Source organism: Aspergillus costaricaensis (genome assembly GCF_003184835.1).
Source record: "Aspergillus costaricaensis CBS 115574 unplaced genomic scaffold BO79scaffold_12, whole genome shotgun sequence".
Classification (NCBI taxonomy): Eukaryota; Fungi; Ascomycota; class Eurotiomycetes; order Eurotiales; family Aspergillaceae; genus Aspergillus; species Aspergillus costaricensis.
Window position 1 is genome coordinate 669173 of NW_020291812.1, and position 27499 is coordinate 696671.

Below are 27499 nucleotides of genomic sequence, written 5' to 3' on the forward strand. Positions count from 1 at the left end.
GTGTTTCTTTTTTTTTTCTTCTATCCCCCTTTCCTATATCCATTTTGGCATGGCATTTTATATTGCATGAGCAGGCGTTTTCAGACCCAGACTCCCAAGTCCGTTTGCGTGCCTGTATGCTGCTTTGCTTTGCTTTCTCTCCATTGCTTTGTTGAGGGTGGGTTGCTGGTTGGTTGGTTGGTTGGTGGGCTGGCTAGATCGTTATTAAGTACCTAGAAAGTTAGTTCGATTGATTTGCTTGGTTAAAAGCGGGTGAGGGGGTGGTGTGGTGGAAGTAGGTAGATAGGTAGGTAGGTAGAAGAGAACAAAGGTTATCAGGATAGATAGATGTATGTTTGGTCTGATTGATTGTAGAGTATCCTATTGTCCTAATCAATGACATAGCTAGTAGGTACTATCTCAGTGCTACCTCCTACTCAATTCAACCCCTTAAAAACCTGGACCAATTTATCCTGCATATCACAGAAAATATTCACAGCCTAGACAGTAGTACAACCCATTAGCATCAACACCAACAACAACCCAACCACCTCATCCCCCCAACCAAACCAAACAATGAAAAATTTGACCAAACTCACCTGAGTCAACTTCTCCTCACTCAACCCATTCGCATCCCTCGTAAACGCAATCCGATACCCCGCCTCATCACCCACATACGACACTTCCTTCCCAGGCACAGCCCCCTCCACCACAGCAGGGGACTCAAACAGCGATTCTACCGGTACATTCCCCTCCCACGGCTTCGTCAACTCCTCCAACAACCCAGGAGCAATCGTAATATGCTGCACGCCCGCCAAGGCGAAGATCTCGTTCGTGGACGTCAAACTAGCGGGTAATACCTGTGTTGGGAATCCGATGGAGACGTAGTATTTCTGGACTAGGGCGCTGAAGTGTAGCAGGGGGGAGGGGTCTTTGAAGCTGTGATTTTCAATTTCATTTAGTACTACTGGATATAGTTGTGTGGGTTTATGGGGGGAGGGGGGTAATAGGGAGGGTGATATCTACCCCGGCTCGAAATGCACTCGCAGTTGGTTCACGTATGGTGCGATGTACGTGCATCCTACTTCTGCTGCTAGGATGGCTTGAGGCATGGTGAAGAGGGTTGTGGCGAGGGTTCGCACCCCGGCTTGTTCGAGGACTTGGCATGCTTTGAGACCTTCCCAGGTGCTGGGGATTTTGATGCAGATGCGGGATTGCGGGTGGGTGGGGGAGAGGTGGTGGGTTAGGTTGACTATGCCTGTTTTGTGGTTTGGGGGGTGGAGTTAGTGGTGATTTGTTGTTCTATTGTGTGTATGTAGAGGGGATATATGGAGGAATGGATGGACGTACGGAGGGCGTTGACAATGGTCTTTTCGGTGGAGTAGGAGTAGTAGGGGTTTGTTTGGATGTGGATGTGACCGGTGATGTGGGGTGCGATTCTTAGGGAGAGGGATATCATCTAGTAAGTCAAGTTATATATAGTTGTGGTGAGTTGATGGTGTTGAGAAGACGAAGGGAAGCTGTACGCACTGCTATCTCGACGGCGAGTTCTTCGATGGTTAGACCGGGGTATTCTTGGATGAAAGCTTTGGCTTTGGTGAGAGAGGATTGGAGAAGCTCGACATGTTCGGGCTTAGTGAGTTCGTTGTAAGCTATTGCCTGTGGTGTTGTTAGCTTGGTGGTAAGGAGGGGGTGAGTAGAGTGGATAGTAGGTGTATACCTGGTTGGAGGTGCAGTCGTGGAAAGGACCAAGGGTTTTGGCAACTGTGCTTGTATGTTAGCAGATAGTGGAGGTGCATGAAGCAAGATACGTGCCTTGCTCGTCCATGGTGTCGCAGTCGACAATGGAGCGAGAGCGGATGTAGTCGAGTCCAGTTTGGATAGTCATGGTGAATGCTGTACTGTCGGATGGTGGATTGTTGAATGATGATTTGGATGATGAAGCTATGATATCTTGGTATTGGAGAGTTGAAGAGATGAAGATATCTATTGAAATACGAACTACATGGGCTGGGCATGGAGGGGAGGAGGGGAAGATCAGATAAGCATGCCTCGTAAACCTCCCCTCATGCCATTTCATTTATTTAGCCTAAATAATTGCTTTATACTATTGATTCCTTGGACGCTTTCGGGCCGAGAGTCTCTTTCTCCGACCTTCTTGGTGGTCGGAGGGTTGGTCGGGAGAGAATACCGATGTCTACGGAGAATGTCCGTAGGATAGATACATCACTGACTAGCCTCCTGTCATTTAAGGGTAAGGCGAGGTTAAGCTCCAGGATAGACATATTGATCGACAGTTGTCAGCCAAGTGCTACGGAAGGTACACAGATAATGATTTTTTAAAATTTGTTCCAGTACCAGTACATGGTTTGCGAGCATATCGATCGCCAGGAGTACTTGCAACTTGGTGGTGGTCGGTTGTAGCTTACCTGTCTATAGATATACTGTTGACAACTGTATGACCACAACTCCTCATTTTCCTTGTCCATACACCGCCCCAATAGTTCCTATCGCCTGAGATCTCAACAACCAATATTTTTGCATGCTCCGAACAATGTTATGGGTTCTAAATAGAATTGTAGACTAGTTGAGGTTGTCAGAGTTTAGCGTGCCATGATCATTTTGCTGCGGGACTCTCCCCGCACTTGCCCCGGCTTTGAGAAGACTTCTTACATGCTACTTGGGGCTTATTTAGAGATAGTGACTGGAAGTTCAGTTTTATGAGGCGAGAGCATCGACTATGACTATGAAGCAAACGCTTGTACAATTACATTGGAATCAGCTGCCTTCATATTACTGCGGAATGAAAGAATACTAGCACGTTTTCTCTGTATGATTTTCCTCAGCCGTTGATATATATTAGACATCATCTCTCTTGGCTACTACCGGTCTGAACATCAGGCCTCTTATGGAGAAGACATTTGATAAGCTCGATAAGCGACAACAACATGATCATGGGATCGAGAGTTCTGTATATTGAACGTGATAGAAATCGCAGGTTGCTGTGATGAGCTTATGGATGGGCCTGCTGAGCACCCTATGGCCTTCAGGTAATTATTGACTGGCCTTCTCTCGCTTGTCAAATGAGCTCTCCCACTAACTGCAGGGCTTTTGTTTGGCAAGCCTTTTCTGCACTCGCACAACATCGCAGTTATGTTTGGATGTCTGCCTTGAAAACAGACGTTGAGGGCTTAACAAAATCGAGCCGAGACAGCAGCAGCAATCACTGACAAGCAATGTAGCAAGTACATGACCGTTCAGCGAGTTTTATCGAACCCCTGTCATCTAAGCGGAAGACCTCCCAAATCTCAGCGACGGCGTCCATGTTCCAAGCTACATTATAGCTTTGATGCTTGCTCTACACGAGGCCTTAAAAGGCTGGTTCTACGCGAATTCGTAGCGAATCCTACAGTCATGTGACCCTGATATGAAACCCTTCCATCTCATAGGATAGAGAAGAATGGGCGATTAACGACGGGACAGCTCCTTCTCAGGTATCTCATTTGACCTCGGCGGTCACGACAGAATGCCGAACCAGTGAGGCCCTGCTAAGCACGTCGACATCATCCCGAATGGTAGACAACGTGGGCGGAGACCCTTGGGAGAGAAGAAAAAAGAAGAGGAAGAGAAAGCGACGGGAGAAACACACAAAAGTCGAAAAGCCGGAACTAGCGGGCGGTGAGGAGATGGAAGATGGATCTTCCGAGTGGTAATGCACGGCTGCTCATTGGCTGTTTTCGGGGCATCGGGTGAAGTCCCGTGACTGGGAGGTGAACCCGAGGTTGTCCGTCCCGTGATTCCGAAGCGTTACGAGCGAGTCGGCAGTTCGAGGCTACTTTCTTCTTGGACGACTACGACGACGACGGTCAGCTTCGTGTGCCTGATTCAGCCTCTCACCATTCCTTGAGGTTATCAATTTCATCATGCTCTCTCAGAAGGTTGCTCAACAATCGCTGCGGCGGCGTACGTACTTACTTCATCCTCTTTAGCTGATCGCGCGACACTGACCTCAATGTTGCAGTTGCCGTTCAGCAGCCCTACGCCCTGCGTTGGTCTTTGATGAACTCGGTTTCCCCGGCTGCTGTTGCTCTCGGAAGAGCCGTTCAGACTAGGTGAGCTACTATGCGTGATTGGAATACACAGATGCGACTTTCGACTTGGGAGGGGTTCGCGATATCGAATTCGACGTCATGAAGCGAATGTCGCTAAGTGGAGGCGGAACATGGATTGCTAATGTTCTCATGCAGACACGCTGCTACCTCCTCCAACTCCTCCGACCCTACCAAGCTCCTCGCCCAGCAGCGTCTCAACCGCCCCGTCTCTCCCCACCTTAGCATCTACCGTCCCCAGATCACATGGATCGGCAGTAGTATCCACCGTATCACCGGTATTGCGCTGTCCGGAAGTCTCTACCTCTATGCCTCTGCCTACCTCGCCTCTCCCATGCTCGGTTGGGATCTGGGCTCTGCCTCCGCCGCCGCCGCTTTCGCCGCTCTCCCTGTTGTCGCCAAGGTTGCCCTGAAGACTACCATGGCCCTGCCTTTCACCTACCACTGCATGAACGGAGTGCGCCACTTGATTTGGGATACTGGTGCTGGTCTTACCAACGCCCAGGTCATCAAGTCCGGCTGGACTGTGGTGGGTCTGAGTACTCTTAGCGCTCTCATTCTTGCTTTCCTGTGAACTATTGTGACATACCTCTGATTTCTGTCGTGTTTTAAAATTGTTTTCGTGCAATATATTTTATACCAGTCAATTGACGACTGTTTTTGGATTAAACTTCACATCTTCTCACCCAGAACTCTGAGCTCCGTCTCAACTGTTCAAGCCGTGGAATTTATCGGCATGTAGGAGATATTTGAAACAAAGACTAATGCCTTAGCCGTGACCCCCTACAACCGCCCGGAGGGAAGGCGGAGCGATGGCCTTGATTTCACGGAATGTACTTGTCGATAGGTATGTCCTAAAGCCATGAGTTTGGAGATCTACGCAATCTTAGGTCATGACTGTTATGGCTCTTATGCAGAAACTGGCCGTGTCATTGTCTAGTGTGCATTCTACTCCGTGAACTCCTCAAATCAAAGGACAAAATTAAAAGCAATCCGCCACGCCTCTATGTCCGTTTCCCCCATGACTTTGGCTTGAGAGCCTGGCAGTTGACATGTCTCAAGGATATTCTCCCTTTCTTGCCTTCGCCTGATAACGATGTCAAGATTTTGATTCAATGGTGCACTGCACATTTCATTCCCTTCCCATCACGTTCTATTGCAGATTTGTCAGAACGTACTCAGCATCGCGGGGTAGGTTGTTGCTTATAAACTTACCTTCTCTACTAGTTTGCGCTGTCCTTTGAAAAGAACCAGTCTTGAACAATCGAAGATCATGCAGGGCTCGGGGGCGGATTAGGAGGTATAGGGCCCGGCGAGGGTGGATCATGCACCGAATAGGGAATTGGTGCGACATCCTCGCAGCTACTCCAGATTGGCCGAGGGATGTCCTCAAGTATGAAATCAAAATGGGCGCGATACATGACGCAATATCTTCGTTCAGTAAACATGGAGGTCAATTGACAAGACAGTTTTAGCAGCGGCTGGTCTGATAAAGGTACAAGGTGGTGCAGTTGTGTGAGTATAAGTATGAAGGATTTGTTGATATGCCGCAAGATCAATGAAGGAGCAGATGACAACGGGGTAGAATATGAGCTGTTTCTCTTGGTGTGAGTTGGCTAACATCCCGCATTAAATACTAGCCCCAGAACCCAGCACTGGGTCCGAAGGATGCCTCTGAGTTGTACACCGCCATACCGATCAACGTCCTACCAGCAGTGAGGAACCGCGTGGATATGACACTTCCGATGGTCTAACGGTGATCTTCATGGCTATCGCCGGATCTCGATGGGATTTTTGCCGTTTCTGCAAGGGCCCGACGGATGTTTGGTGGTATGTCATGTTAAACAGCGTACGCTACGTTATATGTTTCGACCAATTGCTCCATGTTTTACCTCCTTGAGCACGAACTGACGAAATCTAGTGCGTAGCGTGATCTTACAGAAGACATGTTTTTTGCTGGTTACCCGACGGCTGGAGACTCCGGGCTGCAATCCCCGAGCGTACGGAAGACTTAAAACTTCACGGTCCACTACATTCGAAAACGGATGCAGGACTTCTATGCCCGGACTTTCATGATATACTGTACCCCACTAAATTGCCAAACGGGAGCTGCCACCCGCCGATTCTCATTACCGCGATCCTCTGTTGGGTAATCTTATCCGTCATAGTCTACAGTGTTTATTCATTGCCGCTCTGATTCCAAGTACCTTGGGAGATCACGGATGGTCGTTTGATATTGCACCGTGACGACCAAGCAGCATTATCTGCTGATATCCGAGCCCAGGGATACTACTGTTTGGTGCAAATGATCAAACGCGGGGGCCATCCGTCCAAGCAAACTTACTGATACACTGGACTACTCAGCTGATAAAGTCAGTGTGCTGAGAACGAATAGGGACCTAAGTGCCGACATTATGCAGATTACATGTTTCGCTCGCCCCTCGACCATTCTTACTATGCTCTTATTTCCCATTTACCATTCTGGGTATTCCTAGCCAATTCATCCCGAACGATAGCCGGGGCTGGCGAGCTCAAAAGATCCTTAAACGAGCGGTCAACAAATGAAATAGAGTGGTAGCCAGCAAAGATACGGAAGAGTCCAGGTTATGGAACTGGAATACAAGGCACAGTGCAGTAAGCACGTGGATTCATTTCTGAGCCTTGTGCCACTCCAAGAATGTTGAAGATTCAGGAAAGCGGGGGAGTAGCCCTGTTTGTTGCAGGGACTGCATTGGACTGCCTCCCCGCGGCAAGCAGTGCGTCGAATCGGATGCGCAATGAATTGCTGCCGACGACCGCAAAGCGACGCACTGAGGCACGGTGCATTGCCTTAGTAACTGGCGTCTTGCCGCAATTGACACGTACTATCCTTGCACAATGCCACTCTAGACACAATAGAAGGCTTTTGGTTAAACGCAGCAACAGGCTAGGTCCCTCAAAAGAGTGAGCATAAGGGTCTGAACCACCTTATTCGGAAAGATTCGAGAGCAAATGGTCCCTCAATCCCATTTCGCATGAAAAAAGAATTGCTGTGTCTGTTCTAATTCCAGCCCTAATCCCATGCGAAGACCACAGGATAAGGCATGGATGTCAGACGGTAGGTACATGGCCGGCTTGCGATGACCCTCATTGCCATGTTCCAGAGGTGTGATCCGTACCTCAATCTTATGCCATCTTATATTCACATGCCACTATGGTACTGAAGCAATATGAGATAGTCACCATCTGTCCTGATTTCGCCAATACAGTCTCATATTTCAACACTGCGGTGGCGACTGGGCTCATGGAACAACTGCCGAATGAAGCATAAGCTGATTCTACGCTCAGACATACCACATTTTTGAGCGACATGATGCACACAATAATCGGGGAATGGCGGGACACGAGTGCTACAACAATTGCACATAAGTACCATCGGCCGGGTCTCCAGTGCTTGCATGTCACACATGCTGACAAGGATATGAAGGGAAACTAGTTGCCGCTCAACTTTGCGGTGTAGAATTCCGCGCCGCAGGTTATGGCCAGGTACCTACAGATCAGCGTCTCCTTTCTGAATAGAAGCATTATGGAAACTGTTAGTCATTTAGTACTTTTCTGGCTGGTTCCCGCGAGCTGTACAACGGGAGCCCAGACGGCAAATATGCTTTAGGCTGGCGCGCTTCCCGTGAGGCATGGCTTGTCCTCCAACAGTCTTGCTCACTTGGTACTATGGTGCATCCTTGCCTTTTGCCTTACAGTGCATACTGTTGCTCTTGGGGAAGTCAATGCGGGAGTCAAGTTTGGCAGTTGGTGGCATGTATTTTTCCGTGTCTCCTCGCGACACTCGTCACCGACGACTGATAGTTGGTCTTGAATAATATGTAAAGTAGTTGCATGGGCCTCCCGTACAACAATTAGCCTACACATTACCACCGATTCCAAGTTTTGTGAAGCGATGCTCTTGTTCTAGATCCATACGGCTAAGGTGTTGATGGCTCGAGCGCACCGGATAGAATGGGGATGGGCTCCGAGTAGTAACTGGTAGGCAAAGGTGCCTGATCATTGAAACACAGTTGATGGTACTGAAATAATTGTCATGAATCGATATAGAGGTTGGTTTCATAGGGTGGCTCTCTATCCATTGTTTGAAACTACAGATTTGGCGGGCGAGCCGGAGAACTGAGCGGCTATCCTGATCGGGACTAGCGCCACGTCTCCGAATTCTTCCTCCTCCAAAGGAATTATTATCATTGATGGCCGCCATCAATCGTGGAAAAAGACCCGGCCTGGCGACCTCCTCCCTCTCACCCACCACTCCGGATTCCGGCCCTTCCTCTCTCCAATGGCTTCCGTACTATCGACTCGCGCGGTCAGGACCGCTTCCTGCTCCGCATGCCGCTCCCTCGCTCGTCCCAACTCGATCGCAGCCGGTCTCCTTCCGCGGCGAGGACTCTCGACGGCCACCGAAGATGCAGCAGTCAAGCATGCGGACAAGCCCCGGTGGTCGTACACGCCGCCTCGTGCCAAAGCACCGTTCTCCTTGAGACTCAACTCCAACCGCCCCGAGTTCCCCGTGAACTCTGACCCCAAGGTTCTGGACCGGTTCTACATCCTCATGCTCGGAAACGACGGTGACAAGATGCTCTCGGAGGAGACCAAGTGGCTCGCAGTGACACACAAGAGTTTTGACCAGGGCCGGAGAGGTTTCAATGACCGTTTGGCCTTCCTGGGTATGTCAAATATTGCTGTGCAATGAATGGTAACAGAATTGGATACTAATCCGGATGGGGTTGTACACAGGCAAGCGTATTGTTCAGCTGCAGGCTTCGTTGGCTCTGGTTCAGAGTCCTAGCAACGCTGCTAACTCTGCCACCCCCGATGCGTATGGCCGGGTCCCCTTCACTCACCCGGCTTTGGATAGCCTGGACAACCTCGACTACAACACGAAGAGCTTCCTTACGAGCAAGACGAAGCTGTCGGAATTGGCTCACAAGTATGACATGCAGAGAGTTGTGAGATGGTGCCCTCGGAAGGTGAGTCTAGGAGTCCCATGCATTGAAACGATATTCGAACGCCTTGCGCTGCTGGGCTTCTGATATCGTCTCGCCAGTCGGTCAATTGAATCCCCTGCTAACAGCGGTGTGTTCACGTGTAGCCCAACAACCTCGAAAGCTCTGGAATGGACCTCGTTCTCGCCCACACGATGTACGCTGTGATTGGTGCCATCTCCCTGGAGAAGGGCAATGCTGTTGCGAACAAGGTGGCCCGTGAGCGCATATTAGCACCTCTGGGATTTAAGATCGCGGCTTGAGTTGGGTGATTGATTCATGGGAAATGGCCGCAGGTGCATTTTCAAGGCGTTACTTCCTTTTCTCTTTTCCCCTTCCCCTTGTTTTCTTTGTGCCCTGGATGTTCTGTGTATGTGTTGGGGCTTTCCTTCATCCGCCATATATTATGTATTTTTATCTACGACTTGTCTTATATAGTGACTGCAAATACCACCGGAAGTTCTGTCTTCTCTCTTACATTTACTACACTTGTATGTCTATGGGATCTTCAGGATTCGGTTCGCATGGCATGCCATTATCAAATTTCCTAACAAATAAAGTAGATATCCAAAAGTATGTACGGTTCCTCTGACACCGCCCGGGTAACAGTAAGCAAAATACCCGGCCAGCTCTTATGGAACCCTCGTATAAACGATGCCTAGTCTTCGCACCTTTGTATCGCAAAGTCAGCAATGAAAAACCAGGAACTCCACGACAGAATGTCACGGAAGAACCCAGAAATCACAAAAAAGCAATTTGAGCTGCCTTGCACTGTCTAGGAAGGGCGTATGGTACAAAGAAAGAAAAGAAAAGAAGAGGAAGAGAATTCGCTTGCGACGGCCGAAATATATTCTGCGCGCGTGACCAGCGCTAGGCTTCATCAGGTCTAGTGGAGATCTGGACTGGCCGGATCTCTCGAATAGGCTTAGCGCTTTGATTAGAGACCCCTGAGGCATTGATACACTTTGATACACTGATGTGACCAGGTTAAGGTAAGTTACCCCGCCACAAGCTCTTTGTCTGGCGGTGTATTGTGTATAGAACAATACCACGCGGAAAGGCAGAGCATCCCCGATGGCCGCATCATCAGTTCAAGTCAGTCTTAGTCTTGCATGATATTCGTTCCCTTCCAGTCTCATCGCAGGCACGTCGGCCAAGACCTCCTCCTTCTGCAGCTTCCTGTGAGTTCTCCGGCTCTGGGTTTTACAGTTTCCCCAATTTCAACGTGCTTCTGAGCTATCTCTAATGCACACTGTCCCACAGCTACCTCCCCGCAAGTCCAGCATGTTGAACTAGTGGTTTCGCTGGCCTCTCCCGTTGAATCTCGCCCAGGAGCCTCCCGCCCCATTTAGTCCTCCAGTACCTGCCCGACTCACCTCCTCGATACTCGCGCCATTTAACCTCCACCTTACTCTTCCACCCACGACCTCCCTTCGAATACCCTCGCGATGGCGTCGGCCATCTTCTTTCTCGATCTCAAGGGCAAGGTATGAAACCCCCCGTGGAAGGTTGCGCTGTCACGAACAATTCCGCCGTGATCCCCTGGAACCTGACCGTTTATTTAGACCCTTCTAGCCCGAAACTACCGCGGAGACATCCCCATGTCCGCAGTCGAGAAATTTCCCATCCTCCTTAGTGACGCCGAAGAAGAGAGCTCCGCCGTAGCTCCGTGCTTTTCCCACGAAGGAATTAACGTACGTATTTGTGTCTCCGACTTGTGGCTGCGGCGGCGCACCTGCATCTACCCCCCGCCGTTTCCCCGCAACCCGCTGTGTCTACCATCTCCCACATCAGCCCTGCGCGCATCCTCAGAAAGGAACGCAGAATAAAGGAGGTCAATTGCTGAGAATACGACTTGTCTAGTACCTCTACATCCGTCACAGCAACCTTTACATCCTTGCCCTGACCAAGAAGAACACCAATGCCACCGAGATTCTCCTTTTCCTACACAAGATCGTGGAGGTATTCACGGAATACTTCAAGGTACTGGAGGAGGAGAGTATCCGTGATAACTTTGTCATCATTTATGAATTGCTTGATGAGATGATGGACTTTGGCTACCCGCAGACGACGGAGAGCAAGATATTGCAAGAGTATGACGGGCCCATCTATGCGACCAGGAGCGATGGAGGATCACAGCTAACGAGTCCATGGCAGATACATTACCCAAGAATCACACAAGCTGGAGATCCAAGCCCGACCACCCATTGCTGTCACCAATGCCGTGTCATGGCGAAGTGAGGGTATCCGGTACCGCAAGAACGAAGTCTTCCTTGATGTTGTGGAGTCCCTTAACCTCCTCGTGTCCGCGTCTGGTAACGTGTTGCGATCGGAGATTCTCGGAGCTATCAAGATGAAGTGTTATCTGAGTGGTATGCCGGAACTTCGTCTGGGTTTGAACGACAAGGTCATGTTCGAGACCACGGGTCGCGCAACGAGAGGAAAGGCCGTCGAGATGGAGGACGTCAAGTTCCACCAGTGTGTCCGTCTTTCTCGATTCGAAAATGACCGCACCATTAGCTTCATTCCCCCGGATGGCGAATTCGAGCTGATGAGCTACCGGTTGAACACCCAAGTCAAGCCCCTGATTTGGGTGGAATGTCTGGTGGAATCGCACTCTGGATCGCGCATGGAGTACATGTTGAAGGTACGGCCAATACTCCACCTATACCCATCAAGAGAAACAAAACGACCAAGCTAACACCATCTCTCCCTAACAGGCCAAGGCCCAATTCAAGCGCCGCAGCACTGCCAACAACGTAGAAATCCTCGTTCCAGTCCCGGAAGACGCCGACTCCCCCCGTTTCCGCACCAACATCGGAACCGTGCACTACGCGCCCGAGAAGTCCGCCATCATCTGGAAGATCAAGCAGTTCGGCGGAGGCAAGGAGTTCCTCATGCGCGCAGAGCTGGGGCTGCCGTCCGTAAAGGGCGACGACGAGCACGGTGGTGGCATGACCGGTGGTTTCGGAGGTAGCATGGGTGGAACCGGGCAGGGCAAGGCAAAGCGGCCGATCAACGTCAAATTCGAAATCCCTTACTTCACTACTAGCGGTATCCAAGTCCGGTACTTGAAGATCACGGAACCTAAGGTATGCCCATTTATCCCATGTCAACTCTCGTGACTCCCCGACCACCATCAGTCGGATTGGCAGTCTCGTCACACAAGCACAATGCAATGAAATGAATGCATGAATGAATGCTAACGAATGACCCGATGAATGCAGCTACAATACCCCTCTCTCCCATGGGTGCGATATATAACACAATCAGGCGACATTGCTGTCCGCATGCCAGATGTACAATGATTTAAAGCGTTTCTTTCTTTCTTCTTTCTATATCTTTTTTTCTCTAGTTTTCATTCAATAGATATACTTTCTTCCCTTTTTTTACATCAAGCATGGATCATCTATCTATTGATGGAGTGTACTCCTTGTACAGATGGGTTCACTGGCACATGATCATCGGGCAATATGATAGTAGTAGGAATGTTGCAAAAAGCAGTTCTCTCTTGGCCTCAGGCAACGTGAACGTGACATGATATACCACAGAAACCTCGCCATTGCCTTATAACTACGCACTTAGTGAGTACTAGCAATGTCTAGATCACGGGACTGGAACCAATTGAAGGGAACGACCCAAATTTACTACTTCAATACTTTGTATTTACTGCCGCTAGTAGTATATACCATGGTTCCATGTATTGCTGCATTTTTATTCCGCGGTTCCCGGTCTCTCACATCCTCGTCTTCTTCCTCTTTCTTCATCCTTTTCTTTTTTTCCAACATATAGACGCAATGACCATGTAATATAGAACCAATAGATATGGACTGAGAAGATGTGTGAGAAACAAGTACATCAATGAGCAGGTGAGTGAGTGAGTCAGTGGAGACAGTCATAAGGAAATGAAGACAATAACTTTTCACTAGCCGTGGAACACAAGGACCAGCATGTTACAAATAGTAATAAAAGTATGGATCCAGATGAGAAAGATCGATATGGTATGATATGATATGATATGATATGATATGGAGAGTCTGAAAGTGCGAGAGAGAGAAGAAAGAACAGTATACATACATATAGAATGCCATGCATGCTAAGTAGGGTATCTTTGTCTTTTAATAAAACAGATTTGTTTTGGTTTTGCATTACGTACTTACTCACACATTTCTTCTGCTCATAGCTTTCGTAGGTTAGAATGCCGTGTAGGCGACGCTGGCTAATAGGTAATTGGTTCGTTGGGTGCAGCGAAGTGAGATGCTGTTTTGCGTTTCTTTTTCGTCATAAGGCGTACGGGTCCGTTTTCCCTTTCATATTTGGTGGAGTGCTTGGCTGATTTGAATAATGGCCGGTGGCGGCCGGTCGAGGAGTCAAATCAATGGGTCCCGTTGCTGTTGTCCGGGGATTCGGCCGCAGGGAGGGGGAATCCGTCCCCGTGACCGGTTGCGGCGGCTTTGGAGAAGCCCTCTCGAGCTAGCATGGTGTTTAGGACGGCGCAATTGTAGGCTGCCTCGCCCGGCGGTACAACCAGAAAAATGTATGTATTGTCCGTGAAGCGGCCGAGAAAGACGTTGAATTGCGGAGTCTTCGTGTGCATGACAACGAACCCGGCAGATGCAGGGGTTGTGTGAGTGTTCCGCGCCGCACAGTGCTTGAAGGCTTTCATGATGTTGGAGAGTCGTTCATGGCGATCATAGATGGGGTTCAAGTCGCCTACTTCTGAGGAAACGGAAGTTACGGTGAGGAAGGTTGACCGTTCAAACAGGATGACTTCTTCGGCATCAATTCGCTTGGAGAAGGCCTGCAGGAAGCGCTCGATGACAGTCAAGTTTGGAATAAGCTTGTGGACAATGCCGGCCCACGCTTTGTAGAGCGATTGATCCCAAATACTACTGCCAAAGGTGTCGATACTGAAATGCTCCGAACGACTGCGAATTAAGGCGGACCGTTCTTCGTAGATGCGTTGGCGGTGCTCGGCTTGGATGAGATCCAGTTTATGTACAAGGCAGAACACGTAGGCATTGGGACTGTATTCTTTCAGGGCGTTGATGATGGCGTTGTAGGTGTCAAGATCGCGCTCGACCTCGCGGGATTCAATGTCGAAGACGTAGATCAGGACCGCGACGTCGGAGAAGATGTTCCCTCGCTGAGACGCGAGATATGTTTCCATGAATGCATCCTGTCTGTTTATGGTAAAGAGCATTTCGGGTTAGACACTGCAATGATTCGAGAAATGCCTGAGACTGCGACTTACCCTCCGCAATCCCAGAGGTTCAGCGTGAGGTTCCCCATGAACTTGACATGGCTGTGCTCGACATCAATGGTAGCACCCAGGCGTCGGACATCTTTCGCAACATAATTGCTGAAGATGATTGAGCGCATCGACGATTTTCCAGATCCACTTTTGCCCATCAAGAGGACCTTTCTCTTCTTCTTGCGCATATCCATTGTGGCAGTTCCCCGGAGCTATCCGTTAACCGTACCCCGCACTTACGGGGCTGGTGATCGTTCAGATGGATGGCAACCGTGAAGAGATGTGGGATTTAGCATCCGCATAAATACCTCCAGCCCATGGGATGCAGTAGGACCCTGCAAGTCGAGGGAGGTAACGATCTCCACAGGCAATGAATGGGCGAGGGTGGTTGGTTGGACAGAAGGAGCAGCAGCAGCCGGATGACCAGCCTTCCGGGCGTCATTGCATGAGCTTCTTCCCGGGATTAATAATGTTCCGGTCCCATCACGTGGAGAGCGCACGGTCCACCCAGGGCTGCTGACATTGAAGGTGGATGGGATGCAGAGTGCACGGTCAGTGATGCGAGTAATGTATTGTCCCTCTCACCGAACTATCCATCTCCTTCCCCCCTTGCCTTGGAAATCGTCCACGGAGGTGGCGTTCATCCACATTCCTCCCATGTGCCTCCATTGTTATTAGACTTTCTGCACGGAAGGGGGGTTTGCCAATCATCAGGCTCCACTTCATCCATAGTGGATTAACTAGAACCAAAACATTATCAAACTAGCAAAGACACTATCTCCATAATAATTCCTTTTCCAAGGATAATAGTCAGGATTGAGACTGCTGGCGGAAAGACTAATCCTAGCCAGGTAAACTTTTATGATCACATTTCCATCCAAATATAGGCAAGAAGGTAAAAAGGGCCCAAGGAACTGTGTACAGGAAAGGTAGACGATCATCTCTTCACGATGATCCTACAGAAGAAATTAGGTATAAAGTCGGCCAGGTGCCGCAGCAGAGACCTTTGTACAAAACGAACAGAAAAAAAGGGGGAGCCACAGGCAATGGGCACGAAAGTAGTAAGACGCATAAACATCCGGTCATCAAAGTCGTAAGCACGACCACCAGCCGTGGAACGGGCGTCGACTGGCGGTGTCAGGTATCCAAAACATCAACAGATATGCGATCATTAGAAAACAGTGCCATCGGAACGGATCATGATCGGAGGTTCTTTCGTGTTGGGTCTCGACACTTCGGCAATCTCACGGCCACCCTGTTACTTCTGCATCAGCAAATGTCGCCCACGTAAAACAATGAGTGCAGGGATAAAATTATCACATACCTTCCAGGATCCAGCCTCAAGCATCTGTGCAAGGGTCAACTGATCGTCTCCCGTCAGTCCAAGCTGACCGTTCACTTCATCCAGTAGCTCATCCAGGAACCCAACGGTCACAGCCCGCCATTCAACGACAACGTCGTCATCCGTGGAGAAGAGTGGTACAACTTCCACGTTGGGTTGGCCCTTGATCTGCGCATTCTCCTTGTAGGCGGCAATACCCCGCTCCAAATCGTGTTCCTTCAGAGTCAACAGACCCATGTCAATCAGCAAACCGCCGTTCCGGTATTCGGGTAGACCCGTAAGCAGTTCACTGCCGGCGAAATGGATCTTCATCAGCTTCGACATGGGCACCATGATAGAGTAGCACAGCCACTGCGTAAGCTTGTGGAATGGGACGATGCTCTCCCAGGGTTTCGCAGGGGGAGACTTGGGGAGATCGGAGCACGGCCAGGCGTCTCCGATAGATAGCCCATCAATCTGTGTGCGGGATGGCGGCCAGATCGGAGACAATCCATCCATAAGAACACTCCAGAGCGTGGTGATAGGCACAATTGGAACCGACGAAGCAAGTGTAGACGGATGAGAAAGGAGGTAGTCTAACGATGTTATGTTAGTCGAGATCCCAGCGACCCTTCATCGAATAAAGCCTTACCGAGCATGTTGCCTGGCCTAGCATCTACCCCAAAGAAATCTTGGTTGTTCAGGGCCTCGGAAAGTCGGATCAGAAGACCAGCTCGGCCTTCAATTCCCGCCAAGGGGTTGGTTTCGGAGTGTTGCATTCCCTTTGCGAGTACTTCGACCGTGATCTTCTTCAGACCTGCCCCATCCACTTGACAAGGCTCCGTCGGATCGCTGCTGAACAAACCACTCTTAAACATTTCCAAGGTGGCCACGGCCAGACCCTCGCTCCGCGAATAGATCTTGCCGGACTCCTTCGACTTGTATGACCACCTGGTACCTGCACCAGCATCGAGAAGGACGGAAACAACGAAAAGGTCAATCAATCGCCGGGTGCGCTCCTGCGCATCAATGGTACTGGGCCAGGACTGGAGCAATTGGTTAACGCGGGGTCGTCCACCCACGTCGAAGTGTTGCCAACGGCCATGAGGAGGAATGGAGTCGTAGTCCGGGCCATAATCTCTCTGCAAACGATAGCTCTAATTAGCAAACCTGAGAGGGAATAGAGGGACTGGCTAATCTTTTTGGCCGAGAGGGCTGAAGCATATAGTATGTACCTTGATAATGGAGACAATGTAAGATGCAGTGGCCATGAATTTGCCCATATCCACATCAAAGTGGTTGAGTCTATTTCTCTTGGCCTTGTTCAAAACAAGGCTGCAGCGCTCACGGACAGCATGGATACTCCGCAGGTAGGCCGCTGGATCGAGGGCCGGATCAGGTGGTTTGGCGATGGGTAGTTCTGGGATGGAGGCAGGCAGCCCACTTCCTTTATAACCGGGCGATCTCAATGATGCATTGGAGGTACGAGCACTGTTGACGGTTACGGTCGAGTCGAAATCCTCCTTCTCGCTTTGAATCGAGTTCTTAGAGTCTTTGCGCTTAAAGAGACCCATGGTGACGGGGAGGGGTCAATAGTAGAGACGGAGGGTGAAACACAACAAACGCTCCCTAGCACTCAGGGGGAAGAAAGAACACTTGTTCGTGCCAGGGGATTGACAGTGAGGTGGAACACTCGAGGAGGGAAGGGAACGGGAAAAAAAGAAAGACAGATGAGAGGCCCTGGTGCCAGAAGAAAGCAGACCGGAAAAATGGACACCAGAGGGGAAAAGGTACATAAAAGGATGGTGATCTGCGGCAGTTGCGGGAGACTCGAAGAAGAAAAAGAAGAGAAGAGGCCCTGGTGGGTGGTGACTTTCGGTTTTGACTCTTTAGTCTGACTCTTCTCTCTCTTTTTTTTAATTTTCTGTTTGTTATTATTTTTTATTTTTTTCTATGTTCTGTAATTTTTTGGGGCCTTTTCAATTCCTTTGGGCTTAAAACTTTTTTTTTTCTTTACAGCATGGAGGGACAAATAATACTAATAATAAGGACGAGAAATAATAATAACAGGAATAATACGGGGCGGGGCGGCCGAGTGAGCTTAGGAGGAGTTAGGAAAGGTTAGGAGTTAGTAGCCCAACTAGCAAGACATCATTGGAGCGAAAAGGAGTGGTCCGTAGCCACTGGACCTTCACGGAGCATACACCCAGTGAACTAGTCGAGCCCTCGGAGTCGGGAGGTGGAGAGCTTGAGGGGGGCAGAGGTCTTGTCGGAAAGGCTCCAGTTCGATGTTAAAAAAGGGTGCATGGCGGGTTGGCCGATTTAGCGTTCTGATAGGAACCGATTCGTACCATTGTTTACCGTTCCCACGGTCGTGAACACTACTGGAAATGTAGTCGCTTGAAAAGAACTTAACTTTCCACCAGTACCTGGTATTTACTGGGTAGTAAAGTAAGTAAGTAGTCCCTGTCAGGTACAAAGTAACAGGAGACACAAGAACGACATGGGGCCAATAGTAAACATATATAACTGGCAACATATTGGTCTAAAGCAAATGATTCCAAAAAAGGTACAGATAGGCTACAGAATTCGACCATCCCATGCCTAGGTAGTTAGTAGTTAGTATCCAAGGGCAGTCAGTCCGTCCCCTCAAGGGGAGAAAGGGCCAAACTCAGGGCCAAGGGACCAAGACTACCGCGGAGTATTCAGTCCGCGGCGCAATCAACCCGACGCCAGTGATGAGGTCAGAGAATATCAGACCAGTTGGAAGAGTGGAAGATAGATACATCTAACTAGTCAATGTCTGATGTGCCCTAAGTATGTAGGTGCATGATGGTGCATGCATGATAAACCCAACCCGACCCATCCATACGCGCGCATTACCATACGTACCGCACGGTACCAGACCGGTACCTGGTCCCGGTGATGGTGGGGGAGGGAGCCCATAACTGGCCCCGTGTCTGGTAAAGTGCAAATTTCCCAGAATGGAGCAGTTTCCAACGGGTCTTGGACGACGACTACTTTAGCACTTCCCCCTAAACTCATCACCCATCAACTTCCTCCTCGGTGCTACGGCCGACCAAGGGATGCTGTGTCCAGATCGATGGAACCAATGGAAAAATAGGTTAAATTAGCGAGGACCAAAAAAGAAAAAGAGGAGTACAGGGGAGCACAGACAAGCCTGCGCACAAGGCTATACGTACCAGGTTCATTTGCTCTCCCCCTCTCCTCCTCGCCCCGACACGGCGGATCTAGCAGGCTGTTAGTCACTCTGCGCCTCCAGCATCTTACCGAATTGGGACATGTCCCTCCCATGGAACCATGGCTCCTTCACCTGTAGGCCAAAGATAGAGGGGAAGAGAAACCAAGATATGACTCGAATCAATGCTAACGAAGGCGCCAGGTAGATAGATAGGATATACCCCATCCACATTTGTGAATTATTGACCGAGCGCCGACCCCTCCTCCCCTTGGCAACCTAGGTCAGTGGCGGGTATCAGTCAAGCTCTCCACCTTCTTCAATGCCCACTCCTAGCTAGCTATCTTCTATCGAAGTGCACTGATACTCGGCACAATTGTGGTAATGGTGTGCAGGGCCAATAGTCACTGCCCAGGCGCAATGTTGGCTGCTATAGTGCGATGCTCCCGCTTATCTGGGGAATATCTCCGATCTGATGGCGTGTGACTCGTGATTCCTTTTTACTTCAGGGGTGGTGAGCTTATGCCGCGTCTATCTAGCTACTATCACCCCATATTGACTATAGCCGCGGCATAGTCTACCTTATACGTACATGTCGATGTTTCACTTTAGGAGGAAATAGCCTGGCTGCAGCCTTGCCTCCATATCGTTCTGCTTTGCTAACGCAATCCTGATCCACAGGCGGTGGCAAATTCGTAGAGAGACGGAGAGGCGATTAAAACTAAAGTGTAGATAGTGTTCACACTGTCAATTGCCCTGGTTATTGCTATATTTGGCTTCTTGTTCGATGCCACGTATAGGTGCTAAGTATGGAAGGTGTTTAGTAAAGTATAGTCAGGCTACTTACTGCTGCGCCACAACAGTGGAATCGGGTGTCGTGAAGCATATAATTTGAAGAATCATTGAGATGTACAAGGTTAGTGGTCAATGACAGTATGACTGTTTCTGTCAGATAACCGTTTCGTGCCTTTTCCAACAAATGTGATGGTCAGACTGTAGCTGGGGCGTTATGACTGTTGGTGACTCTATAGTGCACAACTGGAGAACTGAAGATCCCAACACGAGCCGAAGGCCGATCATGCTTCAGGTAGAATATCACCCAATAGTGCCAATCGCGCTGCGCTTGACAAGACTTTGTCTCGGCACCTACTACCACCCACAACATCCGGCATTCGCAATTGTGCAAGAATAGAGCAGAGCCAGCAGTATGCGAAGAATTGGCCCTTTGTGAGATCGGCAACCCTATTTCCATCAAGTGTGCGACTCCCGAAAGGAAGGGAAGTAGCCGATACGCGCATTTATGGTTCAAGTGGACCTTGGTTTGAATCGTACGTGGGCACGCAACTATTGCCGTGTCGATCTCAATCCGGCAGGATCGTCCACACCAGAATATTCGAACTAGTAGCGAATAAGTTGACGGAAAATAATTTCAAGTCCGTCTGAACTTCTGAAGCATGTCAGGTGCAGAATGTAATATTAGTTGGGTTGGAGACGATCGCAAAGAAAGTGCCGCAGGTCTGCGATACGTTTCATAAAGTGTGAAAATACTAAACCTCCAGGTCGTTCGTAACAGGTTGGTTTTACCAACACGGCGATTTTACATGGTTCACGTCCGATGATGTTTGTAGCCCAATACCTATAGGTTGCTTTTTTATAGCTACCCGCATGTCATCTTTGCTTTTGTAGAACACATTGGTCGGATGCGAGGGCGCTAGGGCGGGATAATGTTTCTTGAGCTTCGCGCTCGTGTTGAGCCCACTTTCCGACAACCCTAATGAAATTGTGCAGAGCGGGATGATGATCATTGATAGCAGTAGGTAGTAATATGATGATGGAGAAGACTGACTGGGCTCGGATGCCTTACACAGTCGATGGACACCCTACAGAACAGGAAGCAGCAGCCGGTTTGAGTACCTTCTTAAATCTATGGAGCTTTTCAGAAAGCAAGTGAAACATTCCTATGCGGCATGGACTGGGCCTAACTACAAACATCATCGACATGCTTCTACTATTTAGAATACAGTAGTCCTACCGCCTAGAAACCTCCTTTGACAGCTCTTGGATGAGTGCTGGATATAGGCATAGATTTGTCGATCATGCCCATGGTGTCGCGTGAGAAAAATAAATAGTATTGGACTGCAACTGTTAATTCCTCAGGATCCTCACATGTATTCCTTCGAGTCGATATTTTATCGTACTCTCTCGTGAAGAAGTAGCAGGGCGGAGATGTGGCTCACACCACCATTTGTAATTTGAGTTCAGCCGGAAGAATCCTCTTAAAGTTCGGCTTCTTGCCCCTCCAAAAGCCTCCGTATCCCCGGGTGTCGCGCATCTGCGGTCATTCAGTAGAGGATGTTGTCAAGAGCGACCGTGTCTGGCTTGAGTAAGATTGTCCTTATACTAAGGTATGGTATATACCGTGGCGTCATTTAAAATTACTGTTACTGTTACCGTTTCAGACGGCAAAGAACAGCAGCTGGCGACTGGCACATGTACTGGGGTTCTTGGGTTGATGAACTCTGCAGCAGCTAGGCGAACCCCAGAGTAGTCGAAGCCTTGTAGGTATATTACCTGATCTTATGACTGTCCCATCCAGGTCATTGTGGCCCCCAATGGCCTTGCTATTGATAATGAATATTACATTTCACGGTTGGAGTGGATCCAGAGCAGAGTAGAGTTATTATCGCGAGCTGTATGTGTGATGCCAACTTAGGATACAGTAAGTGGGAAGTGTCGCCAAACTTTGGGGTTCCTCCGATATAGGCAAGGTGTGCTTACTAGCCATAGGCATTTTCAGAGTACTGCTCGGTACTGGGAAATAATATCGTATGATACTGATAGTGCTAATTGGAGAAGCTTGTGTGTATTTGGGAAGATTAATTCGAACGACTCCGTGCACCCTGTACTTTTGGGAGGATAGGAAAGAAGAAAACCCTTGTATTAGTCGATATGCACAGTTGCTGCAAGCCCCTCCCACCTTCCCCTCCAAAAATGACAAATGTCAATGCACTGGCGTACCCGCTAACGCGGAAAACACGGCCCTGGCCATACTGCTGGGTCGCCCGGGTTTCAGGTTTAACGTTCCGGGTATTTTAATTTTCGCGGCGTAATCGAGGCATTGACAACATGATCATTGTGATATAACCACATCTGAAGAGAGCAAGAAATCACTCATCCATCGCGAGTGTTTTAACTTCGTCAGGAGACAGAAAGACCCGGAGTAATCCGAGCTCTTACAATTGGGCCCGGAAAGGTCCAACAAATTGGCCCGTAATCTCAACGGCGGCTACTGGTAAGAGACCCGATGCTAGTTGAAGCGACTGACATGACTCCTTAGTGCGACTACTAATCTTGTCATCTTTGCCTACGAGACTACCCGCCCTACCAGTACCGCACCATTCATTTCCCCCGAATTTCCGCCACCAACATTAACATCCAGCGGAGATTCCGTGTGGCCCCTCTTGTGTTTACATGAGTGCGTTACTTTCAATGAACAACAGCTGTTGGTTAGTATCACTACTTGCAACATTCGTTATGGTCGTCGATTAGTCTTCCCAGAGATTCCTGGAACATATTACCGGAGGGGATTTGTGTGCCTCAAGGTCATGGTGTGCGAGACTACTACTATACCCGAGTGATGGCTGACTCCAATTCAGACAATAAGACCACCTGTCTTTCCTTCCTGTCAGACATGATGATCGCCTGTTCCGTCCTGACCACCCCGCTTAGTCGGTATTGGAATAATTCCCGATGCTCCCTTGACGCTATCGCGCATCCCTGTCAGGCCCCCGCTGTCATCCACAACGATTGGTAGTGGGAAATGGATTTCATCCCGTCGGGGATTCCTAGACGCTTGTTGAGTGCTGACATGGCTGGTTGCCGTAAAGTAACTAATTGTTTCGCCAATTGGTGAACACCGTGGCTGCCCTGATCCCACTACTGTAGGAACCCTTTCGATATCACCCGCGAAAGTTTTTCTTTTTTACAAAGATAAAGGCTCTGTCAAGGACCTGTTTTCCGGTGCGGGGCCTAGGATGACCTTGGTCTGTTTACACCATTCCCTGGAAGTAGCAACTAATTATCATGAAACTGCTCTTCAGATTGTCAGGCCCATCATCCTTCGGAGTTTCCTCACTCGCATCTAGCTACCATTCTTGAGCCTCGATTCTTCGTACCGCTCGCTTAGCACTGAGAAGTCTCGCCTTTCCAATTTTCGTCGTTGGCAGCCCCCCCCGAAGAGCCACCGGGCCCCATTCTCCCAGAGCGCCCGGTCCAGTCACTACCATGGACAAACCTCGGAAGCCTAAAAACTTCCTGTGCGGTTAGTGGTCGCTACGCAGTAATCACTGGCCATCGTGTCCACATCCCCATAGGGAATTGCCGCGTATCCAGTATGGATCCGTGTGCAAAGGTGACTGACATTGGTGCCCACAGGAGCCAGCCGATCTACAGCCTGAAGACGGGGCGTCAAGAGAAGCGAGGAGGCAGAGGCAAAAGTAATGACTAGCTAGCAAGAGACTCGAGCTTGAAGCTAAATCGTCGAATTTACCCACTGTAATTCATCTGCCTTGAGCATTAAGACCACACCACGTTGCTTGGCTAGAATAGCACTGTGAGACATCCGTAGTGCGTTGTCTTCAAGGACTCGTGTGCCACTCAATCTTCAAAAGTACTAGTCTAGTGCCCACAGGCCAGCTTGGAGATGCCCATCGTCCTAGACCTGCGGAATCAAGTCAAAAATCTCATTCGGCCGCCGAGGTCTGGGATGATAGTAATCACATCAGGTTAACAGTCTAGATTTGGGTCCACTGTGCGGTGGATAATTGATCCCGACCCAGATACTCTCTATGTTGTACTAAGTTTTGTTAGGCTGCCAGGCAAGGCCAAAAGGACAGGTTCCAGTCATCGTCCAAAAGGATGACTCAGCTCCAGGGGGCTGGGTGCACGTGCCTTACTCCCCTCAGCCTCTCACGTATTGAAATGCACCGCCACATTTCATGCCCCATCGGCAGTCCTCAGCCACCGCGACGGTCGCGGCCCTCCATCTTTAGGGGAACAGTAGTGCCGACTGATGAAACAACAGTTGGCGGGCTCTTCAATCCCCCTTTGACTTTTGCTAGTTGGCAGAATGATTCTTTGAAGGGCATCTCCCCATACTGCAATCAAGCCGCATCTTCTGTGAATTCAATCCTCAATCTCCCGACTGGATCCACTCACTCCGCTGCCCGGTGACCGTTGATGGTGAGCTAATCTAGATCATGGCATCCTCACATCCTCCGCATACGGCTTCAATCCTAATACGATCCCTCCAGACATTACCCCACTAATACATTTCACACCACTATAATCACAATGGACGACCTAAACGGTCTGAGCTGGACCTCCAGCTCATCGAATGATACTCGCAAACCCCCGCCGATGAACACAGGCCTATTATTCCCGACCGTTAGGCAGAGTGATACTTCTGGCCGTTCCACGCCCCTCTCTGGCTCCTCTGGCCCATCCAATGCTCCCTCAAAGTCCGCAACGCCGGACAAGGACAGCTTTGCAAACCTTGTCTCCTTCAACTCATCCAATGCCAACAAGAACCTTACATTACTCGAGCAGCAGAAGAAGCTAGAGCAGGAGAGAGCTAGGAAGGAGGCGGAGAACAGATCGCGTTTCGAATCGCAATATGGAGGGCAAAACACTCATTTCTGGGATAGCTTAGAAAAGGGCAGGAGTAATAACGGGTTTCCCACTTCTGGTACTCCTGCTCAGCAGAGTGTCACATCGACCGACGAGGACGATCTTCTGGCCGCCTTCAATGCGTCTGCGCCAGTAGACGCATCGACGAACTTTCCGGTGCCTAGCCCCAGTCCTTCGCCGCAACAACTAAGCTCGGTGCAGGCGACACCAAGCAGTGCGGGTCTGCCGCAGCAAACCGACCCGATGTCTTTTCCTGATGACGATGATCCCTTCGGCCTTAACCAGCTGAAGTCCAAGCCCGCGCAACCTCCACAGCCCGCGCAGGCCAATGATGACGATGACTTTCTTGGCTTGCTGGGCAAGCCTGTATCTGAAATCCCCCGACCAGAGCCTCCTGCGAAATCGCCTACCCCCGTTGAAAGAGAAAACAACTCGCCGCCCCCTAGGCCGTCCAATGGAGTGGATCGGGCAATTGCAGAGCTTGTTGACATGGGCTTTCCTGCAGACAAATCCAGTCGGGCTTTACGAATGACACAATCCGGCACTGATGTCCAGGCTGCTGTTAGCTTACTTCTCACCCAAGCGCATGAAGAATCACGCCAAAAGTCGAAGAATCGACCAACTCCGGATGAACGGTTAACCGAGCAGCCGAGCAGAAGTCGCGATCGCAGTGAAAGGTCTGGGCGTGACGCACCTTCATGGATGCAGCAGGAGCGGTCACGCAGCAATAATCGAACCTCTTCGCCGGCAGAGAAGGATCCGTCACAGCTTGCGGCGACTTTTGGAAACAACCTGCTCAAGACAGCGAACTCTCTGTGGAAGACTGGCAGCAAGAAAATGCAGCAAGTGGTTCAGGAGCTCAATGCTGACCACGATGCAAACCAACCTCGCTGGTTGAGAGACGCTGCTTCGCATGAAGAGCCCCCGTCCCGTGATCGTTCTCACGTTGCTAGTCAGCCCCAAGCCCGACCTGAATTGATGACAGACGAGGCGCTCCTATTAGAGTCAGGTGGTCCTCCTCGTCCGTCTCGCAATGCCATGCGGTCCGCCGACGGGCCTTCATCTCGTCCAAGCAGCAATGGTGCTAGACACCAGCCGTCTCCATTTAGCGAGCGGCGTATGCAACAACCCGCCTTTATGCAACAGCAGCCAAGAGCAGAGACTAGAGACCCTAGATCCCGGTTAACGAAAACAGCTTCAGAGGAGCAGTCAGCACAGGCATATGTCAGTCCTGCGCGGAGAAAACGCCCCGTTGCCCCATCGCCTGCCCCGGAACCCAACGTCGATTTGTTTGATAGTTCTGCGCCAGCGCCTGTCCAGCGGCCGAAGCCCTCACCTGCACCTGCACAACCACCAAGGAGACCAACACCATCCACTGCTTTACCTTCAAGGCCCAAGGCTCCGCCCCGTGCTGTTCCGCCAGTTGCTCAGGATGTCCTCTCCTCTTTGCATCGGCAGCGTGAACTAGCAGCCGAGGCCTACAAGAGGGGCGACTACGCCGCTGCACATGAGGCTTTTACAGCGGCACTCACACCGCTGCCAAACAAGCACCCTATCACGATCATTATTCGCAGCAATCGCGCCATGACTGCGCTAAAAACTGGCGATCCCAAGGCGGCAATTAGCGATGCGGACACTATGCTGGAGGTCATCGGTCCTTTGAAGGGAGAAGGCGAGAGTATCGACCTCCTCAATGGAGAGCCCACTAAGCCAATGAAGGATTTCTTCGGCAAGGCTCTGATGCGCAAGGCTGAAGCCCTGGAGCAATTGGAGCGATGGGCGGACGCCGCTCAGGCGTGGAAGTTGGCCGTGGAGAATGGCCATGGTGGCAGCACCAGTATCCAGGGCCGCAACCGATGCGAGAAAGCGGCTGGTATCAACAAGCCCGCCCCGAAACCAGCAGCCCCTGCAAGACGTCCTCCTGCCCCCGCTCCGAAGAAGGCCTCTGCTCTGGATGACATTCAGGGCTCTTCATCTGGCACCTCTTTCGAGGCGGTCAATCGCCTGCGGGAGGCCAACCAAGCAGCAGAGCGTGCAGATGAAGAGAAGTTTGCGCTCTCCGAAAGTGTAGATGCTCGCTTGGCGGCCTGGAAGAATGGGAAACAAGACAACCTGCGAGCCCTTCTGGGCAGCTTGGATACCGTCCTCTGGCCGGAAGCCGGGTGGAAGAAGGTCAACATGTCCGAACTGATCATCCCCAACAAGGTGAAGATTCAGTACATGAAGGGAATATCCAAGGTACACCCGGACAAGGTATGCATTATTGCCCTCCATCACCAAGAAATATAAGTGGCTTGACTGTCTAACCCATCATCAACCAGATCCCCACAACCGCCACCACCGAGCAACGCATGATCGCCGGTGCCGTATTCGGCGCTCTAAACGATGCATGGGACAAGTTCAAGAAGGAAAACAACCTTTAGAGGCTTCCATGATCCATTCCTACTCTCTTCCTTCAACTCCTTTCTCGATTGACTATTTATGCCACGTCGTTTTGCTACGCCATCCTGCCTCGCCATTCTATTCAAATCCTTCATATTCGCGACCTTCTGACCCATGCTTGCATCCTTGGCGTGGCTTTATTTACTCCCCAACCCTTTCTGCTTCTGAGATCATCATCTATGCTTTTGCACGTGCATTCGTCATATCTTCGATCTTCTTGCGCACATACTATTTTTGTACATATATAGACTTATACCTACCTACCTACCTACCCACCATTTCTGCCTACTTGACAGTTACTGCCAGTGAAAAGAAAATCAATCGACGCATACCCCTTCTATCTTGGATACTTCGTATATGTTGACCTATTGGCCGACCAACTCCTAGTTATTTGCTGCCATGTTTCGGATTCCTATCGATACGGGAAATTTGAGCACCCCCCGGTACTATTGGACCGTCCAACTTCTTATATTTCTATTT

The 27499-nt window shown here is 50.1% G+C and overlaps 9 protein-coding genes across 9 annotated transcripts; 5 read left to right on the plus strand and 4 right to left on the minus strand.

Annotated features, from left to right (window-relative positions):
- Positions 1 to 416: 416 nt before the first annotated feature.
- Positions 417 to 1867, minus strand: BO79DRAFT_145110 (transaldolase family protein; the record flags this gene model as incomplete). Its single annotated transcript, XM_025678414.1, has 7 exons — positions 417 to 479; positions 579 to 918; positions 1006 to 1237; positions 1330 to 1438; positions 1510 to 1638; positions 1700 to 1748; positions 1791 to 1867. The coding sequence occupies 7 exons, from the start codon at positions 1865 to 1867 to the stop codon at positions 417 to 419; spliced, it is 999 nt and encodes a 332-aa protein (XP_025540789.1).
- Positions 1868 to 3803: 1936 nt separating this feature from the next.
- Positions 3804 to 4741, plus strand: BO79DRAFT_208640 (succinate dehydrogenase cytochrome b560 subunit). Its single transcript, XM_025682433.1, has 3 exons — positions 3804 to 3942; positions 4001 to 4091; positions 4227 to 4741. The coding sequence occupies exons 1-3, from the start codon at positions 3903 to 3905 to the stop codon at positions 4660 to 4662; spliced, it is 567 nt and encodes a 188-aa protein (XP_025540790.1). The 5' UTR covers positions 3804 to 3902; the 3' UTR covers positions 4663 to 4741.
- A 3597-nt stretch (positions 4742 to 8338) lies between these two features.
- BO79DRAFT_193250 (mitochondrial 54S ribosomal protein mL57) lies at positions 8339 to 9560 on the plus strand. Its single transcript, XM_025680963.1, has 3 exons — positions 8339 to 8797; positions 8868 to 9100; positions 9223 to 9560. The coding sequence occupies exons 1-3, from the start codon at positions 8410 to 8412 to the stop codon at positions 9376 to 9378; spliced, it is 777 nt and encodes a 258-aa protein (XP_025540791.1). The 5' UTR covers positions 8339 to 8409; the 3' UTR covers positions 9379 to 9560.
- Positions 9561 to 10264: 704 nt separating this feature from the next.
- BO79DRAFT_208643 (AP-1 complex subunit mu) lies at positions 10265 to 12791 on the plus strand. Its single transcript, XM_025682434.1, has 7 exons — positions 10265 to 10296; positions 10379 to 10602; positions 10681 to 10809; positions 10979 to 11208; positions 11273 to 11762; positions 11836 to 12207; positions 12343 to 12791. Exons 2-7 carry the CDS (start codon positions 10564 to 10566, stop codon positions 12421 to 12423), a joined length of 1341 nt encoding a protein of 446 aa, XP_025540792.1. The 5' UTR covers positions 10265 to 10296; positions 10379 to 10563; the 3' UTR covers positions 12424 to 12791.
- Positions 12569 to 12952, plus strand: BO79DRAFT_9643 (uncharacterized protein). Its single transcript, XM_025689821.1, has one exon. It carries the CDS (start codon positions 12713 to 12715, stop codon positions 12905 to 12907), a length of 195 nt encoding a protein of 64 aa, XP_025540793.1. The 5' UTR covers positions 12569 to 12712; the 3' UTR covers positions 12908 to 12952.
- Positions 12953 to 13377, minus strand: BO79DRAFT_9644 (uncharacterized protein). Its single transcript, XM_025689822.1, has one exon. It carries the CDS (start codon positions 13262 to 13264, stop codon positions 12998 to 13000), a length of 267 nt encoding a protein of 88 aa, XP_025540794.1. The 5' UTR covers positions 13265 to 13377; the 3' UTR covers positions 12953 to 12997.
- On the minus strand, positions 13362 to 14754 carry BO79DRAFT_9679 (Rag GTPase GTR1). Its single transcript, XM_025689823.1, has 2 exons — positions 14370 to 14754; positions 13362 to 14298 (listed from the first exon to the last, which is right to left on the minus strand). The coding sequence occupies exons 1-2, from the start codon at positions 14561 to 14563 to the stop codon at positions 13491 to 13493; spliced, it is 1002 nt and encodes a 333-aa protein (XP_025540795.1). The 5' UTR covers positions 14564 to 14754; the 3' UTR covers positions 13362 to 13490.
- A 424-nt stretch (positions 14755 to 15178) lies between these two features.
- On the minus strand, positions 15179 to 17514 carry BO79DRAFT_244827 (URC4/urg3 family protein). The gene is made up of 4 exons (XM_025685417.1): positions 16926 to 17514; positions 16343 to 16832; positions 15694 to 16286; positions 15179 to 15624 (listed from the first exon to the last, which is right to left on the minus strand). The coding sequence occupies exons 1-4, from the start codon at positions 17262 to 17264 to the stop codon at positions 15541 to 15543; spliced, it is 1506 nt and encodes a 501-aa protein (XP_025540796.1). The 5' UTR covers positions 17265 to 17514; the 3' UTR covers positions 15179 to 15540.
- A 6464-nt stretch (positions 17515 to 23978) lies between these two features.
- Positions 23979 to 27338, plus strand: BO79DRAFT_237111 (UBA/TS-N domain protein). The gene is made up of 3 exons (XM_025684657.1): positions 23979 to 24130; positions 24202 to 26830; positions 26899 to 27338. Exons 2-3 carry the CDS (start codon positions 24242 to 24244, stop codon positions 26998 to 27000), a joined length of 2691 nt encoding a protein of 896 aa, XP_025540797.1. The 5' UTR covers positions 23979 to 24130; positions 24202 to 24241; the 3' UTR covers positions 27001 to 27338.
- Positions 27339 to 27499: the final 161 nt, after the last annotated feature.

Coding starts and splice junctions, on each gene's coding strand:
- BO79DRAFT_208640 (XM_025682433.1), top strand. CDS start 3,903: ATGCTCTCTCAGAAGGTTGCTCAACAATCGCTGCGGCGGC. Junction 3,943..4,000: donor TCAACAATCGCTGCGGCGGC/GTACGTACTTAC, acceptor TCAATGTTGCAG/TTGCCGTTCAGCAGCCCTAC. Junction 4,092..4,226: donor GGAAGAGCCGTTCAGACTAG/GTGAGCTACTAT, acceptor GTTCTCATGCAG/ACACGCTGCTACCTCCTCCA.
- BO79DRAFT_193250 (XM_025680963.1), top strand. CDS start 8,410: ATGGCTTCCGTACTATCGACTCGCGCGGTCAGGACCGCTTCCTGCTCC. Junction 8,798..8,867: donor TGACCGTTTGGCCTTCCTGG/GTATGTCAAATA, acceptor GGTTGTACACAG/GCAAGCGTATTGTTCAGCTG. Junction 9,101..9,222: donor TGAGATGGTGCCCTCGGAAG/GTGAGTCTAGGA, acceptor GTTCACGTGTAG/CCCAACAACCTCGAAAGCTC.
- BO79DRAFT_208643 (XM_025682434.1), top strand. CDS start 10,564: ATGGCGTCGGCCATCTTCTTTCTCGATCTCAAGGGCAAG. Junction 10,603..10,680: donor TTCTCGATCTCAAGGGCAAG/GTATGAAACCCC, acceptor CCGTTTATTTAG/ACCCTTCTAGCCCGAAACTA. Junction 11,209..11,272: donor GAGAGCAAGATATTGCAAGA/GTATGACGGGCC, acceptor AGTCCATGGCAG/ATACATTACCCAAGAATCAC.
- BO79DRAFT_9643 (XM_025689821.1), top strand. CDS start 12,713: ATGTCTAGATCACGGGACTGGAACCAATTGAAGGGAACGACCCAAATT.
- BO79DRAFT_9644 (XM_025689822.1), bottom strand. CDS start 13,264: ATGCAAAACCAAAACAAATCTGTTTTATTAAAAGACAAAGATACCCTA.
- BO79DRAFT_9679 (XM_025689823.1), bottom strand. CDS start 14,563: ATGGATATGCGCAAGAAGAAGAGAAAGGTCCTCTTGATGGGCAAAAGT. Junction 14,299..14,369: donor AACCTCTGGGATTGCGGAGG/GTAAGTCGCAGT, acceptor TACCATAAACAG/ACAGGATGCATTCATGGAAA.
- BO79DRAFT_244827 (XM_025685417.1), bottom strand. CDS start 17,264: ATGGGTCTCTTTAAGCGCAAAGACTCTAAGAACTCGATTCAAAGCGAG. Junction 16,833..16,925: donor ACATTGTCTCCATTATCAAG/GTACATACTATA, acceptor TATCGTTTGCAG/AGAGATTATGGCCCGGACTA. Junction 16,287..16,342: donor TAGGCCAGGCAACATGCTCG/GTAAGGCTTTAT, acceptor TAACATCGTTAG/ACTACCTCCTTTCTCATCCG.
- BO79DRAFT_237111 (XM_025684657.1), top strand. CDS start 24,242: ATGGACGACCTAAACGGTCTGAGCTGGACCTCCAGCTCATCGAATGAT. Junction 26,831..26,898: donor CCAAGGTACACCCGGACAAG/GTATGCATTATT, acceptor ATCATCAACCAG/ATCCCCACAACCGCCACCAC.